The 16,483-nt window shown below is 34.2% G+C and overlaps 1 protein-coding gene across 2 annotated transcripts in view; it reads right to left on the bottom strand.

Annotated features, from left to right (window-relative positions):
- The window catches only part of ANGPT1 (angiopoietin 1), a 268,562-nt gene that overhangs the window by 69,912 nt on the left and 182,167 nt on the right, over nt 1-16,483 (bottom strand). Inside the window, exon 4 of one of the 2 annotated variants that reach the window (XM_082364362.1) lies at nt 7,996-8,228. In XM_082364362.1, coding sequence (XP_082220488.1) covers nt 7,996-8,228 — 233 coding nt within the window. The remainder of the gene's footprint in view (nt 1-7,995; nt 8,229-16,483) is intronic. The other variant, XM_082364363.1, reaches the window with a different exon arrangement.

Here is a 16,483-nt window from a genome sequence, read left to right as displayed (position 1 = left end):
ATTAGTGTGATTCCTTACCAGAGATGGTCCCACTCAGAATGTGAACATCCAAGCCAGTAGTAGGATGAGATTCCAATGTACTTAGAAGCAGTCATATTGTTGGTATTCTTTAGTTGAAAATAGATGATGAGCTCCCATAGGAAGCTAAAAAAAATTTTTTTTAATTAATTAATTAATTTTTGGCTGTGTTGGGTCTTCGCTGCTGCACGTGGGCTTTCTCTACTTGCGGCCAGCGGGGGCTACTCTTTGTTGCGGTTTGCGGGCTTCTCATTGTGGTGGCTTCTCTTGTTGCGGAGCACGGGCTGCAGACGTGCGGGCTTCAGTAGTTGTGCCGCACAGGCTTAGTTGCTCTGCAGCACGTGGGATCTTCCTGGAACAGGGCTTGAACCCGTGTCCCCTGCATTGGCAGGCGGATTCTTAACCACTGCGCCACCAGGGAAGCCCTCTAAAAATGTTTTTAATCATCAGTTTTAAAGCTTCTTAGCATTGGACTTTTAGAAAAATCTTAAGCTAAAAGTCAATATTTTGTTTATATATATTTAAGCCCAACCATATAGTTGCAACATTTTTCAGGGTTTATTTTTCCTCTGTTCTTAAAGCATAAGAGATTTTATAAGGGTTTCACTCTATGGTTCCTGTGATATACACATACTGAATGATGTTAATAGAATGTTTTTTCCTTACTTTCTCTCTGAGTAATTATAGGTGCTATTTGGCTTAGTACAAAGTACCATAGCTTATCTGTAACTAGTATCCACTGTGCCATTTTGTCTCTGGACTTAGAAAAAAAAAACTGTTGAATTGGACCTGAGTATCGATGAGTCCAGGAAATGATTTAGTTAAAATTCTATTCAAAATATTTTGTGCTTCTTTGCTTTAGCCAACCAGGCCATGAAAGCACAAGAGAAGAAGGAACAGGGTTTGTTCATAGTAATGTTAGAACATCAGGGCAACACTCCTTTTTTCATGGCCTTTCACCCTGGTAACTTCCAGGCCCAGCTGGAATCAGGGGATATCCCTTTCCATTTCAGACAGTTTTGTTTCTGAAATTGAAACTCTAATTCCAAAAGAGAATTAACCACAAAATTTCAAATCTCCCCCAAAAGATGTGGTTTAGAAATAGTTCATGGGAGAGGTCAAGGACTGTATTATTTTTTATTTTGTTATCATTAGTTTGGCTATCTGCTATTCACACAATTTTTTTTTTTTTTACGGAAATTACGACTTTTCAAAAGGCAGATAACATGCTCCATCAAAAAGGAGAAACATACCATTTCCAAAAATAAATAGTCACTTTCCCCTTAAGCCATTAGGTTTTGTGAAAGGAAGTGCTAGAAGTGTGGTTCATTTTAAGGAAATTGTAAATGTTTGACATATAATTTTCTGTCAAGATAAAGCACTTCCCTCATTAAATGGAAACAAGTGCTCACTGTAGTGTTCAGCAGATGACTTCCTGTATTTTTCTTTCTCTTTCTACCTAATGTTAAAACGTGCATTACAAGTAGTCAACGATAACCAAGTAGTTTACTAATCAATAAAAATGATATTTTCTATTTTTATCAATGTTTATATGAGTAACATTCAAAAAGTTTTAATTTCCTCCCATCATTTGTGATGTTTTTAAGAGTTGTTCTTAACTCAAGGGACTTGCAGGAGTTCAAACTATCTCGTCCCTTGACCGAATGATTTACTTCACAAACTCAGTAGACACTGCATAGGAGGTAAATTCCTTTCAGATGGTAGAATTATTCTGAGAACAGAGCCAAATGTCCCCTCAGCACTGGAAAGGAAGCAAATGCCTCATTTCCCCTTTTCAGAAGGCCAGAAGACCGAAAATAATGATCAAACGTTCTGTACCACTGCAATCAGCCTCTGGGAAAGATACTTCAAACCAAATAATTGAGATCACTTAAAAATTTTTGGTATTAATCATTATCTCTTTCACATGATCTGAAAGAAACTTTTAAAATAAACTTCAAGAGAAGCTCCTTATGATTTGAAATTTTTATACTTCATATTAAGGAACTAAGTATATAAACATGCTCATGTCTCTTGGTATTTGTTTCTTTTATTCCTCCCTATTCTCTGTGCTTCTCTACCCAAAACTGATATCTACCCTTTCACATTCAACATTTGGATGTGGGTAGACAACATTTTCTGCTTTTACTTCATCTTACTCATTTTAGTCTTCAATCTATGCAACTGAGCTCTACAGTTCACTCAAACTCTCCCTATAGAAGGTAACATCCCAGTTCCAAAGTTCACTTCAGTCTGTTTTTTCATTTGACCTTTCTGCTTATTTGCCACTAAAATAAGACCCTTCATAACAGTCTTTTCTCTCTACTATAACCCCTATTTTGGTCTCCTTTTTTCAGTCCCCTAAAGAACTCCCAATTTTCTGTCTTTGATTTTACATTCTTATTATTTTAAAGTGAGTTCATAATATATTATGCAATTTCTGTATGCTAAATATTTCTGTAATTCATTCTGTAAATTCTCTGAAATTGTGCATAGATTTGTGCCTGGGTATTTGCACTAAGTAGGAAAGAAAAGTAGATTAGTTTTCATCAGATTCTTGAATGGATTTATAACCCCTAAATGGCTGAGTCATTGCTTTATACACACTTTCAATGATTTCATTTGCTGCATGGCCTTACCAATTATCTCCTCTGAGGACACACCAATCTACATGCTCATCAGGATTTTACTACTGAACTCCTGACTCTCATTCCCCTACCTTCCAGAGTCTAACTGTCCCATAGTCACCTCAGTCCAATGCCTCAAACTAGATCTTCCCCCCAGAGCCTGTTTCTCTTCACATGTTGCTGATTTTAAGAAATATCATCAAAATTAGTCAACCTAGAAACTTGGAATTTATAATATATTCGAGTCTACTTCTAAATAAGTGGTTATTTCTTGTTGATTCTAACGCTTCTTTATTCACAAATTTCCCCTTCACTTGCCTTTCCATTTGCCCTTGTTTGAACCTGACCCCATTATTTCTCTCCCAGAAGATCCTTTTGAGAATCTGATGAAAACCACCTTCAATCTACCTTTTCTCCCTATCATAGTATGGTGGATAATGTACAGACTCAAGAACCAGACTCTATGGGTTCAAATCTCAGCTTGTTCACTTGCTAGTACTGTAATATTTGGGAGTTATTTACCTTCCCGTGCTTAATTTCATTATCTGTCATATAAGGTTAATAATAGCACTTAGCTTATAGAGATGTTATCATAATTAAATGATATGCAAGGGGCTAAGAAGATTGGCTCATACTCGCTAAGTATTTGTTAATATTTTAATAATGGCAAAATAGCCACCTGGTCCCTCTGTTTCCAGGCTTGTCAACTTTCTGATGCATTGTTCCTACGTTGTGACTGGGGTGATGTTTCTAAAATGATAAGGTCACCATTGTCCTTATATACTGACAATGACTCCTCACTGCTTTCAAGGAAAAAATTCAGCTTCTTTGATTTCCCTCTGTGGATCTTTCTAACCTCGTCTGCCCCTGCTCTCCTGCCTTTGATTATGAGAATTAGGTTATGCATTTAGGTGTACACCCCTCACACCCATTCTCATGACTCCTGGCAAATATATATGTTTATGCTCTCTAGAGTATCCTGTTTTCTTCATTTTGAATACTTAGCCACTGTCTCCCCATTAGAGCCATCCTGCCTATGTTCTAATCCTGGATCAACCTTTCCAGCTATGTAACCTTAGGAAAATACTCAAGCTGCCTGTGGAATTTATAAAATGGGGCTAACCACAGTAGTTCCCTCAAACTGCTATTGTGAGGACTAACTAAGTTAATACCCATAAAGCTTAAGCAATGCCTGCATCATAATAAGCATAATAAGCATCAAAAAAGCTTAAGCAATGCCTGAATCATAATAAGCATTCAACAAAAGCCTTGAGAAGACTCTGCAGATGCGGGATTCTGCCCTCATCCTTCTGCCTCTATCATGATTTTAACATTCCTCCTGTGTGTTTCACTAGTCCCCTGGCACCCTGGCCTCACCACTAGCAAACAATTACAGAATATAATTGTTTGCTTACCTATCTCTTTCCCCACCAAATTCTAGTTTTCTTGAAGCCACGGACAGTACATCTTTTTTCTCTTCTCAGTTGTCTGAACAGTATCTGGCATGTTATAGGAACTCAGCAAATCTTTGTTAAATAAAAATGGATGGATATCCTTACCCCCAGAAGAGAATCTGACACCAAATAGTTGCTGTATAACTATTTTTTAAATGAATGATAAATTTATGAATCATATCTTGGTATAGCAGGAGTATGTTCCAAGTTGACTTGGACAGTAAGACAATCAGCCAATGTAATTTTATGATGGAGTCTAAATACTATTTTCTTTTTATTTATCTTTTCTTTCTTTTTTTATGGTTTGTTAGTAATTAAATTCTTGATCACCTAATGCAAAGTTTGTCTGGTGTACGCTCAAGGTACGTGATGATGCTTTAATTATCTCTGAACAGAGATGACTGCTGAATGTTGACAGTCACAATACCTGATTATCCACCCCCAAAGAATTCCAAACCTTGTTTCCATGCCATTATCAATGTAAACTATTTAATTCCCACAATAACTGTGAATTGCCAAAAACATGAAGCAATCAGCTAAGCTTTGACACAATGATAACATTGAGAGCAATATTTCTTTAGTGTTAATGTTTCTAAGAATAACTGCAACCAAGTTTTTGCAGACAAAGGTTAGAAAAAAATAAATGTGCTACCCAGAAGTATTACAAAATAGACGCAATTCAGTTTGTAATGACTATTTGCCTAAGGTACCACTATTGCCTGTTCAGAACAACAAGAGGAAGTTTTGCTGAACTATTTCAGAAAATGTGTTTATTAATTGTATTTAGATTAAATACATCTCATGACATTAGATGTTTTAGTAGGAAAAGTTCTGTGAAACTAAACAAAAATACTATGTGTTTTATACAAACCTCTTTTAATTCTTACTGCAAACTCATCAGGTATGTATTATAATTCCATTTTAGAGATTAGAAAACTGAAGCTAAAAAGAAGGGGCTTAGATGACTGTCAACAGTCAGAAACTCTACAGCCTTGTATTCAGGCATTTTCTATGAAAGAAATTTTACTTATAGATAGCACATCATAAGTTTGCTTGTGTTTAGTTTAATCTTGTCACTTGGAGGAAAAGGAAGGAATTAATGTTTAATGAATCAACTGTGTCACATTCTTTTGTTTTTATATGCAGTATCTAATTTAATCCTCTCACTATCATTGTGAAGCAGATATAATTATCCTGACTTTTTATAAATGATGAGACAGCTTCATAAAGATTACATTAGTTGCCAATGACAGAAAAACCTCAATAGAAATTTTTCTCTTGCTTTGTAGTATTACATTCAGGCTGTCTCCATAAATTACTGACTGAGTCAAGTTAGAAAGAGAGGACCCTTAAGGTCAATTAAAATTTTTAGTCTTTTGGATTATGACACAGTTCATAACGTTTTTGGAAAATCTTTCAGAAGACTACTCTTTGCATTTTTGAAATATACATTTTAGAAAAGTGATGCATTTATTGTGATGTATTGATTTAGGTTTATTTGCATATATTTATATTTAAAAGTAGAACATTTATATATAATCTTTGATAAATAATAAATCTACTTGATAAACTTTTGGTCTTAAGTAGGGCGAGATTTTACTTATGTGTTTTAGAATTAGAATGAAATAAAAGTTCATTTTAGAAACTGATATTTAATCTAGTATTATGCAATTAGTCATTTAAGTTTTAAATTCACCATAACTGAAGACTATGGTGCCAGTGAAAATGAAGATATGCAAAGAAGTAAAATCTTTATGGAAAACTTAGTGAGAGACATTTCCCATTTTTGTGTCTCTTAGGAGTTCTTAAATGACCAAATACTTAGTAGAATACTTAACTGTGGGATTAAAGAAAAAAAGATTAATAAGAAGCAAATAAAATCTATGGTTATAAGAGCATAGAATCCATTGGATAATAGGGCAATAGGCTTACATTCAGATTACAAATCCTATAGTTAAAGCAGGATTTATTTTAGAATTTTATCATTAAAAAGAAAAGAAATGTCTAGAGGTCTGAAGTATTAGACAATTTCTGTCTCACTCTGTAGTAGCAGTAGTATTTTTTGGATATGCTATATCATAGAATAGACATAGTTACTTTTCTCAAACCCTGAGTGGATGCTATGGGTAGCATCTATCAGGAGTGCCATAATAATTGTTCAATAGATTACGTTTTTTGAATTGAACAGATGTTTGGTTGCCTGACACTGCACCCAAAGACCAAAACTAGCCAGGAATTTTAATTTTGAAGTCACCCTCCTGCCTTCAAAAGTTTAAAGACATATTTATTGGACAATACTTAGAAAAGAAGTGAAATTATGATAAGCAGGCAGACATATGAGCTCTGTGAGAATCAACAGGGCTTGATATTTCTAACATCATAAAAAAAAGAATTACTCAACTCCATGTGCATTACGTCTCAGGAGTCTCAGGATGATAAGAAAAATATGTTTTCAATCTTTCCCCAAATGCATTCAGTTCAATATGAGAATAGATATGTCTCATATTAATACTTAATTTCTAAATACTCATGAGCTCTATTAAAATTCTCTGGCAAAATTCTACCATGCTTTCCTTTCAGTAGACTCTAACTCAAAGTTTTGTCAGGCTCTGACTGATTAGCAGCTTTTTTCTTTCCCAATCACATTTCTGAGCACACGCAAATGGAGCTCTGGGAACTCACTGTTTAAAAAATATTCTTTACAAAGTATATTAAGGGCTTGTTTAGACTATCTAAAGGAGATATAACTCAAGGTAATGGAGTGTAATAGAGAAATGTGAAATGTCTTTAAAGCAAGATCACTTAATATGGAGTTATCCTCTATATTCATATCTATTCACGAGAGTATGGAACTGAGTATTTTTTCAGATAGCTCAAGTCCACTATTAAATTAAAGAAGCCACCAATTATGTATATTGCATATGCACACTGAACAATTACATGAATGATCACATAAGCCACAACTTAATGACAACCATAATTTTCAGATGTAAGTGGTGTTCTCTTTCACTCATCACCATTTACCGTTCTGTGTTCACTCACAGAAAGGCTGATTAGCGAGCAGAACTACAGAAGACGACCTTAAGCTCCAAACTTTGAAGAGCTCTCCTGAGGCTCAGGTGAGGTTCTGCTTGAAGTGGACAAGTGCACACAGAGGCATTTATTCAATAATTGGTGGGTGGACGGATGGACAGATGAATGGATGTCTTCTAAAGAGACACAGGCCTGCAATATTTCCAATGATTAAATGGCTCCAGATATTCTAGTGATATTACAAATTTGTATTTCCACTGTCATGAAGACACCCCAGAATAAATTTGCCCATACGCCCGGTTAGGTCTTCTCCACACAGGACTGTGTAAATAATCTTAATACAGACTTTTAGTGACAAATATTCTTTCTTCCTCATAATAGTTATTAAGAACTTCTATATCTCCTTTTCTCTGCAGGCAACTCTTCCCTCTCCTCCTTTGCAAAAAAAATAGTTTTAAAATGGGAACTCTCCTGAAACTCTCCTAAGCACTCTGAACTAATCTTTAATATTGGCCAATTTCTGTCCTGTATAGTTAAGTGTCTAACACCATGATACCAAATATTTATCCGTGAAAATATAGTAGATTTTATCTAAGGCTAAAAGACCAGTAAAAAAAAGAAGAAATTAGAAAGTTCTTTTAGAAAGATGTTGTAAAGTCAATATTCAAGCTTATGAATACTCTCTCTGAAGTTAAAAACATGAGAAAATTGTCAGTGTAAACTTCGTGAAATGCTTCTAAGAATAAAGTTCTTTTGCTGCTTCTACACAGCAATTGATGCAACTTTGAAAGTTATATTGAATATTTACTTGCTCCATATTAAATAAAACATTTACTATACCAAAGTAAGGAAGAAATTCTTACCACCTTCCTTAGTGCAGAGGTTGACAAGGTTATGCACTGTGTCCATCAGCTCCAGCTGCTGCTTCTGAAGGACACTGTTATTGGTGGTGGCTCTGTTCAGTTGTTTCTCCAGTTCCTGGATTATATATGTTTGACGAGTAACCAAGCCTTGAAGATTCTCTTTCTCTTCCTTTAAGGTGTCCAATTCTTCCTTGTGCTTTCCCTCCATTTCAAAGATTTTATGTTCTAATAAACTACAAGGAAGTGAAGATAAAATTTAGTTTTAAAAATGCTATAAAAAAAACTGTGATTCAATTAGTTCCTGAGTTTATTTAAAGTGAGAAACTTTAGTTAGGTATTTCACCATGGAGATATTTTTTAAGTGAGAGACTCAAAAAATATATATATGTGTAAATATAAATATTATATAAATATATTTATATATATATATATGTAAAACAGGAGTGACATACACAGCATGTGAAATGAAGAATTATTAGATCACTTATTGTTAGAGTAATGTTTATTTCCTGGAGTGTGTCTTATATCCAGGGTAGTTGACTTGGACCCTGTCTGCAGAAATTATAGTATAATTTTCATTAAAGAAATGGGTACACAGAGACTGCTCAGGCTAAGCCTAGTGTTACTTATAGAGAAGGATTTTTCTGATATATATCCAATCTAACGTCTTAAAGCAGAATAGACCAGAAAAGGTCAAGTCAGAAAACAACAAGAAAAGTTATGTTCAGTTTTAAGTTTTTATGGAAATTGAATTGAAATACATAGAACAAGCTAGGTGAAAGTAACCTAGTTACTTGAAATAATGAACTCAAAAAATATTGGGAGGCTGGCACCAAAAAAAAAAAAAAAAAAAGAAGTGGGTACGATAAGAAATAGAAACAATAGTTCAGAAGAAAGTATGAACAAAACATAGATATTTACTTTGCTTCATTCATTTGGGATTCTCAAAATATTCACAGTGATTAAATTTCACAATAGTTCCGTGATGTCAAGGAAGAGCAAATTGATGCAGAAATCACAGGACCAGAAAGTAAGCTATCTAAAGTCACAATGAATTATATTTCTTGGGATTTTTGATACCTGGTCCTGTATCATAACCACTAGCTTACTTTATCTCTCAATCTAAGCTTTAGGATAAGGCCTAAAGGCACTGCAAGTTCCAAATCACGAATACTTGGTTCCGAAAAGGAAGACCGTGTTAGGCTGGTGGCATGGTCTTACAAAAGGACTTGGGAAGCTTTGCTCAGAGTGATGCAGTCTTCAACTGAGAGCCGTCCTTCTCTCAGAACTCTTCACAGGATACTCCCTTTGCTTATTACACATTAAAAATGATAGAGAATGCAGAAGCACTCTTGGATCCTAGCAACTGACTGGAAATAAAAAGCATTTACATTTTATAGAGTGTATAATATACTAGTATCCCTCAGAGAAAAGCCTTATTCAGTTTTCTCAGTTCCATTTTCAGAAGGTTCAACCAGTCCTTAGTTTACAAGGTGTTATTCAAATGCAACATACCAGACTGGGCACTTAATTTACCTTGGAGAAATATAGCACTGAATCATTCCTATAAGTTTTCAAAAAGGGGACACTAGGGAATGTTTTAAACTTAATACTTAAGTCATAAAATGTATAGTGATTTGGGGAAAATGTGATGGTTATTTATATTTTTTAAAGAGTTTTTTGGAAATGAAAAATTCAGGCAAGGAAGTCAGAGTAAGATGAGAGTACCTCTAAAGGAGTAGGTATGATTCATTGTCTTATAGTGTTTTCTTCGGTGTCAATAACTTGCTGCTGGAAAAGTTAGTAGTTAAAAAACAAACAAAACTAAACAAAATAAAACCAAAAGCCTTTTTATTGGTTAAAAAGTCTACCCATCCACTGGTTTAAGTGATTAGTGTACTTGCTATGGATGTCAGAGGACGTTGTCTCTGTGCCTATTAATTTGTGGCCTCCATATCTGAGAAGTAACCACAACGGATGCCTTAGCTCTTTCTCAGTTTACTTTTTAATTATTTTTGCTTCTCTTCCTAGGGTAATGATCAGATGTTAAATGCCCATAAAATAGAGTCAGTTAACTTATGAGAATTTTTTCTTTTAAATTCACAAGAGTTATAGTATACTACCAAGAAACCTTAAAATTTAACGTAAAGAGAAACATTTGGATGTATAGTCATAAAATACTGGATAAAAATTCTGAATTATCATTTTGTTCCTGAAATAAGATGAGCACTGGCCTTTCAGTCTTCCTAATTAGTAGGTAACATTCTGGCTTGGAAAATATCATGCTATAGTTATAATCCGCATTTATTAGTTGCTATGTGCCAACAGTGCTCTCAGCACTATGTAAAATATAAAATGACACTATTCCTACTCTAAGGATTCATTTTCAGAGAGAAATGAAATGAAAAAAATGAAAGAAGAAAAAAACCTCAAATGAAAAAAAGCAGCTATAAGAAACTTCTATTTCAGACATAACACTTTTTTTTGCATACGTGTTTGCCACTTTCTACTTTTGATGCATTCTTTGTTCAAGAAGACATATACTAAAAGATGGCTTCTATCTGAGATGTCAATAAAGGAGCTTTTTGTTTGTGTTGTTTTGATTTTCAGGATATTTTGGAAAGAGATGAGAATGGAAAGTTGATCAAAGAAGTCCTGCTGCCAAAGGAAAAAATTCTCAACACTGGCTTGTGGAAGAAAAGGTCTGCATTTCCCAAGTAAAAGGAGTATACACTTAGAATGTTGGAAAGAATGTTAACTTTCATAATTCACCAAACAACCTTAATGCACCATGACTACCAATTATCAAACGATATCAACATAGCCTGTCATCTTAAAATAGATATTCATGTAAAATAAAGAAGGGACTGCTCAGGGAAGTAAGAAGCCTGCTGTGCATCAGACATCTCACTGGACTGGGAATGAAATATATTCATTAAAAATAATATGCATTAAAAACTATAAGCAAATTGGAAACATGTCACACTGTTTCCCAAATGGTAGGTCTTACCAGTTAATTATCTCTTCCAGTCATTTTCTCATCTTATTTCTTCACTTGGATTCTCTTTAATAACTTTTGTACTCTAGCAATTCTCTATTAACTTTATTTACTAGAGATACCCTTTATATTAATGACAACTTTTTAGACTTCTTCAGGCAAACCTGATACCTTTTTGATACCACTCATCACTCCCTTCCATCTTCTCTTCATATCTGGCTTCCAAAAATACTATCCTCTTTTCTTTGATACTTCTAATCCATTAGTTATTATCTACTTGGGAAGTCAGCCCTTCCTCACTATTTCCAAACTGGCTTGAATCCAAAACTCTTCTGCCAGAAAATATTCATATACCATCTCCACTTACCAATCACATTATTGTAATACACCATTTTAGTTGTGTAGCATTTTAAAACCCTTATCTCCTTTGATTCTTAAAGTAATATAGTGATACAGAGTGAGTAGATGTTATAAGCCCCAGTTTATAGGTAAGAATCTAAATGCCTTGTATAATATTGTGTACATACTGTGTCATAACCAAAATAAAAAGCCATGTCTTCTAACTTAGACTAGAAATCTGCCCATGACAACCCAGTGCTATGAAAACTAGCTTTAGTGTCTCATCTCTTTGATTTAGTATAACATAATCTCTATCTACTTCCACCCGCTTATATTTTGCCAAGAATCAAGGCATCAACTTAACATCTCTTTAGTATTTGCTGCTCTCCATCTGGTTATTTTTGGGAGCTTGTCTTTCACAATATTTCAACCTATCCATCTTTTCCACATATAAAAACAAAATTTCTTTGCCAAGCCATTTTTTAAAAAAATCTGAACTGAGATTTTCTTAAATATCACTCTGCCTGAACTCCTCTGCCATTAAATTTAATTTTCTTACTCAATATATTGATCATATCCCATTTTGTCCTGAGGCCTTTTATTGTTTCTCTTACATTTTCCCTATCCAGGTCAGCTGGGAGAGACCAGCTCACCTAGGCACGGAGACTCCTATATACAAAGGTTGATCTGAAGGACAACATGACAACTCCACTGTCCTAAATTCAACTGGCAAAGTAGTCATATTTTCTCTATGATGGCCTTCAGCAGCAAGTTTAGTTTAGGTTTAAATGCATAATCCAAAACCTGGATGTTGATCCCAAACTCCAGTGTACTGTTTTCTAGAGTGCATTCAGTGTATTTTTATTAGGCATTCCATTGTTGAGTTCTACTGTCAAGTTTTGGGGAACCCTAAATTAAATAATTTTATTATGATGCATCCTTTAGGATTACTGTTCCATGGAACAACAATTTATGAAACTCTGCACCTAAATCTATTCAAACTGAACTTAAAATCCAAAGACAGAGTTTCTCACAGGATTCTCAATACTTCACATTTCTCATCTTTCTAGAAACACTTTGAGAAGAGACATGCATAGAATTTTGGCACTTAACTTCTAGTTTGAGGCAGAGGTGCACTTTAATGAAGAATAAAATAAACAAAATAATCTAGGCCTTTAACTTCAGTAAAAGGTTCTAATTGAGTATATATAAAGCCCTATTTGAAGTTTTTGGTTGACTTTTTCCCCTAATTTTCACAGTCTGCCTCCTCCAACATATCTTACTGGAAATATTTCAAATCATTGAACACATCCTGAAGCTTTCACAGAAAAAGCTCTCCCTTTCAAACTGTTTCCCACAATAGGGTTCTTAACATAGCAGCAACTGAATTCACAGGAGTGACAGTTGCCTAAGCTCTATGTGTATAAGTATAGCCCTCAGACAAGTAGGAAGATGTTAAAAATACAGAAACCTTCTCACTTTCATCTGTCTGAATCTCCTTACAGATGTTTCAATTTTTAAATTATTTTTAATCTGTATGGTGTCAACATGTGTTGCAAATACAGGTTTTAAAGAATGATCTTTTTCCCCTATTCAAACAAGGGCGTAGTAAGTTCAGGTTAAATTTATACTTGAAGTTTCTAACTTGAACACAGTAAATTTTCTCTCAAACTTCATATTTAATATGAAGTTAAATATTTCTGTTAATTCAAATGTGGAACAGAAGCATAGATCACTACAAATAAACATTGTCAAATAAATTTTTTAAAGTTTGAGGTAAATAAGAATAAGCTAAATATACTGTGGAAGCCAGAAACCAAGAAGAAAAAATATATATACACTTCATAACATAAAAACATAGTTCTGTAAAAAATCGGTTGAACAATAAATGACAAACTAGAGAAAATATTTACAACATATACGACAAAATTTTAACATCCATTAAAGAGCTTATATGAGGAAATTAAGATATTAGATGAACAATCTAATAGAAAAATGAGAAACATACATGAATAGGATAGTCACAGAAGAAGAATGCAAATGGTCAATAACCAGGAAAAGATGCACAATATAATCTCTCGGGTAGACAAGATTAATCAAATGGCTAGCAAGGTTTGGGGAAACTAGAAAGCCCATGCATACTTGGGAAGAATGTAAAATTTGCAGATAATTTGTTAATATCTTTGAAAATTTAAAATAATCACATAAAAGTTCCACTAAATTGTAAATTTTAGTGCATCTCTAGCAATGAATGAGGTATATGTGTATATAGTTACATGTGTAATATATCCATGATAAATTGTTATAAAGTACAAAACCCCAGCATCTTAAAAATAGTTACAATCTATACACATACACATATATGATTTAAATATGTACTTGTGCATATGTGTAATTGTATATGGGTGTGTATCTCTGTAAGCACACAGATAAACATGCACACTCCATATACACATGTATAATTAGTATATTCATTAAAAAGTCTGCAAGAATAGGCACCAAACTGCCCATCTGTTAATGATGATTCTCTGTAGGGGGTGGAGGAATACGGAATTTGGGACTTTGAATTTCAATTTATACACTTCTATAAAATTTAAAATTTAAATCAGTTAAGTTTGTGTTGATTTTTTTTATCAATCAGAGAGATGTGGTAAACAGTCATGAGTCTAGAATGGTCTGAGAAGATGTTGTCTAGAGATGAAAAAATTGGGCTGAATTACTGAACCTCAAAGCGTGGACTGATAACCTTGGCTGCCATGCAATGGGCTTTTGGGGATGCAGAATAGTGGTATAAAAGCCATCTGTATTTTATTTATGTTAAGAACAATGAATATGTTTACAATATTTAATGTAAACTATGTGATCTGTTTTCCATTAAAATATTTTTAAAATTGTGTGTGTTTCTGTGTACATAGATAAATGACATTTATTGGGATATTTGCCAGTTCATTTTCCAGTTCATCAGTCAACATTCAAAAAGCATTTAATACTCTATATACTATGTGTGGAGAACTGTGCCTGGGAGCATGAAGACAGAAATAAATAAAACACAGTCTCTGTGTTCCAGAAGGTCACAGCCCAGTAGTAGAGATACACACACACACACACACACACACACACACATTACAATGGGATGGGATAAGTGAAGTAATGGGAGGAAAAAACAAGGTAGAGTGTTATCACATAAGTTGTAATGAGCAAATCTATTTGGCAGAGTCAGAAAGTTTCTTGGAGGGGTAATATCTGCACTGAGTTTTGAAGGGACAGAAGTTTGTGAGTTCAATAAAGGACTACAAGGCATTCCAGACAAGGCAAACATCAAACATGTCTGAAAAAACATCGTCTTCAGTGATACTAACAACTAGTATGATTAAACACTTATTATGTGTTTCAAGCACTGCCCTCAGTGTTTTGTATGCAATAACTCAGTTAATCCTCACATCAACTCCATGTACAACTATTATCATCATCCCTGTGTTACAAATGAGAACACCAAAGCACAGAGAGTTTACACAACTTGCTCGATGTCACACAAATAATATGTGGCAGAGTTGTTTACAGCAGAATCAAGGCAAACACAAGCAGTCTGACCTTAGAGCTCCTGCTCTTAGCTATTAAACCATACTTCTAAAATATAAGAAGACTTCTGAAAGTAAGGCTATAAAATTAGGATTATAATGATCACAGACCGTGTTCCATGCTAAAGAACTTGAACTTTCCTCAGTCCCTTACAGAGAATCAGAAGAGGGTTGGGCAGATGCTATCTAGAGATTTACAAGTTGTGCTGAACTAGTGTGTGTGGAGACCTAAAAAAATGGGAAAAATAATCTGACTTGAATTTTAGAAAGAATTTTAGCAGACTTTTGGATGATAGGTTTGAGAGACATGAGGTGTAAGCCATGCAAAGAGGTCACTGCAATGGCTAAGACAAAAATTAATGGGACTCTGACCTAAGAAAGAGTCAGAGTAAATAGAAAGAAAAAGATAGATTGGAAAAACATTTAGAAGATGGAATTGACAACATAAACAGTGACTGATGTGTTGTGATTTTACTTTAGTATTTTGTAAAGAACTTATCAAATGGAGGATAACTTTAATTAGAAAGACCGTGATTTAACTTTTCATTTATTTAGGCATATTAAGTATTAAAAATCAATACTTCACTATTCCATTACAAAAATTTGTTAGCAAGGTATAATTTAGTATCTTGAAATTATACACACTTCAATCACTTAAAATTAACTTAATAGCTTCCCATAATCTCTAGCTAGTAGATGGAGCTTGTCAAATAAGTTCAGTGAATTCCCAAGGTAAAATAAATAGTTTATATTTCCTACTCTAGTATTAGGAGGAATAAATAATGATCTGTATAGGTGTAGGCCAAAAACAACTAGCCTATCCCTTTCTTCAGATTTGTATTTGATTATGCTAAGAGGATAACCTGACAACCACATCAATTAATCCTGAGGCTGCATCATATTGGAGAAACATTTTTATAATAATTAAGACAGAGAATCATATGGACTTGAATGCTAATTTTGCCATACATCAGGTATTTGGTCATGGGCAAGTTACCTGACCTCTTTGAACTTGAGTTTATTTATATAAAATGAAAATAACAATAGATAGTTTGCAGGATTAGTTGGAGGATTAGCAGTAGTGTATGTAAAGCACCTGGCTCAGATGTTCACCTGCCTGATATTAGAAAACTAGGCAGATAATTTTGCTGAAACTATGTCAGAATGACCACCATTTGTGTAGTTTCACTTCACTCTAAACGGTCTAACTGAAGATTTCCCTAATCTTCATTCTGCATATTCAACACAAGTTTGATCAAGAAAGCCCAAGGGCTCCATCTTTGTACACATGGAGTGTTGATTTCTCTTCCTGTGTACCCTGGTGAGGCAGAAGAATTTCTTCTAGAATATTTTTTTCACCTGGCTATGCTCCAACCTTGGAAAAAGTTGGGGTTAAGTCACAGATGGACAGGTGCCTTGAAACCTTGTCAGCTGACCAAATCTTTACACCAGAAGATTCAGTTACATATTTAGTTCAGCTGAAGGAATTTGCATTATGACATCCTTCCCTGTCTACCTCTCTTTTCTATTTTTTTGAGCAGAAATATACTGGAGGAATCCAATAAAAGTTGAT

Source organism: Balaenoptera borealis, assembly GCF_965194805.1.
Source record: "Balaenoptera borealis genome assembly, chromosome: 17".
Lineage (NCBI taxonomy): Eukaryota > Metazoa > Chordata > Mammalia > Artiodactyla > Balaenopteridae > Balaenoptera > Balaenoptera borealis.
The sequence above is the reverse complement of the archived record's forward strand: the minus strand, read 5'-3'. Positions and strand labels throughout refer to the sequence as shown.